At 44.2% G+C, this 4,916-nt stretch overlaps 1 protein-coding gene across 1 annotated transcript in view; it reads left to right on the top strand. All coding sequences in view use genetic code 11, as the record gives it.

Moving 5' to 3' along the window:
- Positions 1-4,003: 4,003 nt before the first annotated feature.
- The window catches only part of EGR_10766 (hypothetical protein), a gene marked incomplete at both ends in the record, with an annotated part of 5,729 nt that continues 4,816 nt past the window's right edge, over positions 4,004-4,916 (top strand). Inside the window, one exon of the mRNA XM_024500015.1 lies at positions 4,004-4,028. Coding sequence (XP_024345565.1) covers positions 4,004-4,028 — 25 coding nt within the window. The remainder of the gene's footprint in view (positions 4,029-4,916) is intronic.

The raw sequence follows: 4,916 nt of genomic DNA, 5'->3' as shown, positions 1-4,916 counted from the left end.
CCGCCTCCATGTATCCACACTCTTCATTCGTACTGACGATTGGTTCTTTCCACCAATCACGTCAAGAATGTAGGGGTCACGGTGCTGCACCACATTTTGTAGACTTCCTGCAGTTTTAACGAAAATTCATCAGCGAATACCAATTGCTGAAACATCCGTTAGCAGCGGTACAGTCTCGACGCAGCACATGCCCCTCGAGGACTCAGAAAGAATAGAGCTAGCGTACAACTTCATGTGTTCATTCGCCTCCATTTTCCCTGGCAGAATTTGAAGTCCCCACCAATCCATCACCCGCGCCAACATCCTCCAGCCCGAAAAACACCCCTGTACCTATCGCAATACAACTAGATGTAGGGGCACAATCTTAATCATGTGATAACCTTGCCATTCGATTCGGCGGATTAACAATTACTCTATCGGAGACGTAGGCTGCACATCAACGCCCCACTTGTAGCAGAATCTTTACCATCACGGATTGTGTTTATTTAAATCGTGTCTGCTGAAGTTGCGGAATACGCGACCCAGATCACCAATGGAGAGGAGCATACTCAAGTACCCTTTTAAAGGGTACCACAGCTGTGTCCGCGTTCCACAGGTACGACAAATTCTACCGACATGGGCATTATAAAAAGCTGGAGATTGCAACTGTATTCAAGCAACTGTGAAAATACTTCCAGAAAATAGATTAATGCCAAATTATCCCCGAAAGCACTTACATTAAAGTCGTTAAGACACGGGGTATATCCCAGCAACTTAAAAGTTAACACCCATTCGTAACTGAGAGAGGTACAGAGCGATAGCAAAGTCCAATTCCAAATTTGGTTTTCTTCATTGATCTCTCGAAGCCCAACAGATGCGACATCACAAAGATACATTCATGTCCACCTCTAGGTCTGGACAGTCACTGACACTAAACGAATTCTACAGTTCAACGGTTTTCCTCTTTTTCAACAACTAGAACCTACCTAGTCAAAACGCTACCGTTATTAGAATCCGCAAAGCGCCACCCGTACGGACAGACCACGTACTAAAGTACAGCAGATGACCTTGAAAATGGCAAATTACACGAACCAGTGCTGATTGAAAAGTTATTTAACATTAGGGGTTTTTAGTGCAAAAAATTCAGGATGGCACTAATTTTGTCATCTAAAGACCGTTTGGAACCTTGCTACATTTGCATATGCAAAAATTTGACAACATTTACTGTCGAAAAAGAAATGCAGACAAATTCGTATACGAAGGAAAATGTACGCAGTAAAATGAAAAGGTGGTATTTAAATCAGCAATGCTGTTTATATTAGAAGAAGGAGTCTGTAAGCGCACCATTTGCTGTATTTTATATTAGGTAAAAAAAGCATTTTTAAGTTAGAGTACGGAAATATACCCCATATATCGTGACATTTCACATTTATCCCGCCTCTCTAGTCTCCACAGTTCTCTAGCTAACAGTGTGATTCGATTAAAGTACGTTTGCTATTCACCACTAATTTCAATCAGCACAGGTTTAGGAAAGTTCGGATACTGAGCCCTTCTTTGCCTGGGGGAATTCTGACCACTCCTCTGTAATACGATGGTTGTTCATCTCTCAGTATTAACGAGGAACCTATTTTGACTTGGCCTTGCTACCAAGCTGGGTGGGCTGGCCTTAAGTCCATGCCAGTAGCCCAAATATCTTCTTTGTGCCGAATATGTATATTCTGTCCAAGTATTATGTCATCTTTCGTCTTCAGGAAAGCCTCTGCGTGCAACACCTCCACTACGAGCTCAGATTTCGCAAAACATTTGTCACCCTAAAGACCCCTTTAAACAGCATAAGCATTTCATAATCCCGTTGCTTCCCTTGTGAGTTACATATAAACGTACCATCGGGTGGCTTTCCTTCCTGCATTTGTGCTTAGACTTCATCTACGTATCCAAGCGGCGGTGTAGCTTTGTAGGTCCGCATCTTCTTCAGGTGAACGGTTGTTGGATGAGTACGGAGTTGTGCACCGCGGACAAAGTAGTTTGTAGGTGAGGGGACTTACACACTCAGAATGGATCTTTGCACCATTGGTAGTGAAACTTGAGGTGCAGTGTGAGTGGGGGAATTGACCTCTACATTGTTACTATGTGTCCTTTTCCGTGGACGTTAGTCCAGTTATGTGTGTAGCCATATTTCTTCTCCTTGATAATTAGACAGTCGTAAGTATCAACGTGCTATTTTAACACTTTTCTTATGCCATTTTTCAGGCACAGTACGTTGGCGGGGGCATTGTTGTTTGCTATTTCTGTGTTCGATAGAAAAACACTGAGAGACACCCTCATTTTACGACAGTACGCGAGAAGGACATGTCCTAGGCTTAAATCTCAGTCTTCTGGTTGTGCATCCTTGGTGTAAACTTGCATAAGTTCAATTACAATGTGACTTCCTCTTATCACCCGGCCATTGCTTAGGCATTGTCCTTGTCTGTGAGATCTAAAAGGTCTCGCATAGTCCAATAAAGGTTCGGCTTTCAAAATCAAGGTTTTTGTTGCCTATGAATTGATTCAGACATTCTACACTGACAAATCTACCAAATGAAGAAAATAAAGTAACCATTTCTGCATCTTGCGTATTCATATGTTCTACGTCATCTACTTTCCTGAAATACCCTACCATAACCAGGACGTGTCACTTCTCTCTCATGGTGGGTGGCAGCGGACTTGTGATGTCAATAAATGCGCCTTCGTTGGGAACCATATGCGTAAAGGATGACGTGGTGCGATCACTGTGAGTTATTGGCTTTTGAACTTACTGCAAGTGACGCAGATTTCGCAGAAATCGAGTGCCTTTGTTTTCATCGGACGACAGCCCTCTCTCGATGCATTGCGTGCTTGCAATCCACACCTCTCACGAGCAATATGTCACTACATTTAGCACCACTTAAGTGCATTGAAATGGCAGTCACGTGGTGAGACAGGTTGCCTTGAGGATGTGTGAAGCGAATTTGCTAATCACCTTGCTAATTACCACGCAAGTCCTGCTTGAACAGCGATACTCAAAGTTCGACATTTGCCATGCATTAGGCCTCAACATCACCCTTTGCATAAAGCATGCTCGTAAGGTTATTTTAGGCTAACTGTGACAGTACAAGTGGACGATATCATTTCACTCATGCAACCCATAGCATTGAAATTGGCGTGAGAAATGACGACAAAGTGAGAGTGGATTTGCTCACCTGTCATGCTGCCATCCAGGGCTCCAGTGGTGAGAGCTGCCTCATCGGGTAAAGTCGGCACTGCGAGGCTGGCGACACCATCCTCCATCCAGGCCCACTGCGGCGGCAATGTAGGGATCCTAATTCCAGCACAAGGTGTGAGTCCTCCTATTCAGCGATTGAGCAAACCACTTTCCCTGAGTGCAGTTTTGTCCAAAGTATCTAAATGCAAGTAGAATGTCACACAGTGGTTCCATCTGGCTCGACGATGACTTCCATTCGCACTGCTTCACAATAAACATTGTAGCTCCGTTGGTCTCCGCTACGATGACCATCTTCCATGTGGTCCACCACCTGCGTTTGGTGTGCCCGACATCATCATCATCGTCGTCGTCGTCGTCGTCCGGGTGCATAGGCCAATGTATTCCGCCCTTTGTTCTATCTCCTACCACGAATTAAATAAAAACAAGACATTATCAACTGAATGTTGTCGACCATTATAGTGCCAGCATTCAGTGCCATCGTGAGTACTGGTCATATTACAAGAGGAAGTTGATAGAATTGTCATTAACTCAGCCATTGTTACTCTAATTCCAAACAGAATATGAGATGTGGTATGGTATTAACCAACAATAATTATGGCATTTCATCACACATGGTATCATCATCCATTCCAGCTTTCGGGTGGGCATTGATTATGCGATTGCCATAAAGTGTGTCCAACAATCCGATTTACGACTCCAATGATTATACAAGCCTGTAATAAATTTGTGGGACGAGATTAATGAAAAGAAAGTGGTTGGGAATTCAGGCACTAGGAAAGGCGAATGTACCAGTTTAGACGTGCAGTCAGTAAGGGGATTAGCGCACGCGCCCACACCTTCCTCTGATATGCACTCTACCTAATGCTGACTACTTTATTCCTTGCCGTGCGCAGTTCTAGTAATAGCGACAATTTGTTGCAAAACGGATATCTAGGGGGTAAAAATCAACATCCCCCACTATTTCTTTTGCGCAGTAAGCAGCCAGCTACTTGAGAGGAGAAACCGCATCATCAATGTAAGCATTACGGCAAATTTAACCCATCACATGCATGAGGGTAGAAGCTTTGGCCCCAGCTGCGAACCCTGACTCAGGGAGCATTGCCTCAGGGCTCAGAGTTGGACCCTAACCAATAGTGCTCTTCATTCAATACTGACAAATACCACCCCGTGAGCAGAAGCAGTGATTTAACAGCAAAAACCCTCCTATCATTCGAGCCGTGTGCCTCACCAGCATTAGGGGACGCCTTCGGCATCTCAGCCACTAAGGACTTAGCATGGCATGAAACTCACCACTATAAAAATCTGCGTCCAATATCAGCAAACGGAATCCAATTTCAATTAACACAGGAATAGCCTCTAACTCATCACATCCCCATAGAGTGATGGAAAATCAACAGGCGGAAGTGCTCCATTTATGTGCAAGGAGTTGCCATCTATGCACATGCAGCTGCATATTCACAGCAAACTCAATGGTCACTCCGGATTAACGGGTAACAAATGGGTGCGCATTGGGGCAAAGATTTAACCAAGGATAGAGAGCCACACTTAAAGAAGAGTCATGTTGACCAAAAACAGTGTGCAAGAAACACTGGCAAATGCAAAGGGCGAATCCTTCACTTCACCTGATGGGAACAGTTCTAAAAATATCACGTAGCCTCGACAACTGCCACAACCATTAGTTACATAGGCCTACGCA

Source organism: Echinococcus granulosus (assembly GCF_000524195.1).
Source record: "Echinococcus granulosus chromosome Unknown EG_S00266, whole genome shotgun sequence".
Taxonomy (NCBI): Eukaryota; Metazoa; Platyhelminthes; class Cestoda; order Cyclophyllidea; family Taeniidae; genus Echinococcus; species Echinococcus granulosus.
The sequence above is the reverse complement of the archived record's forward strand: the minus strand, read 5'-3'. Positions and strand labels throughout refer to the sequence as shown.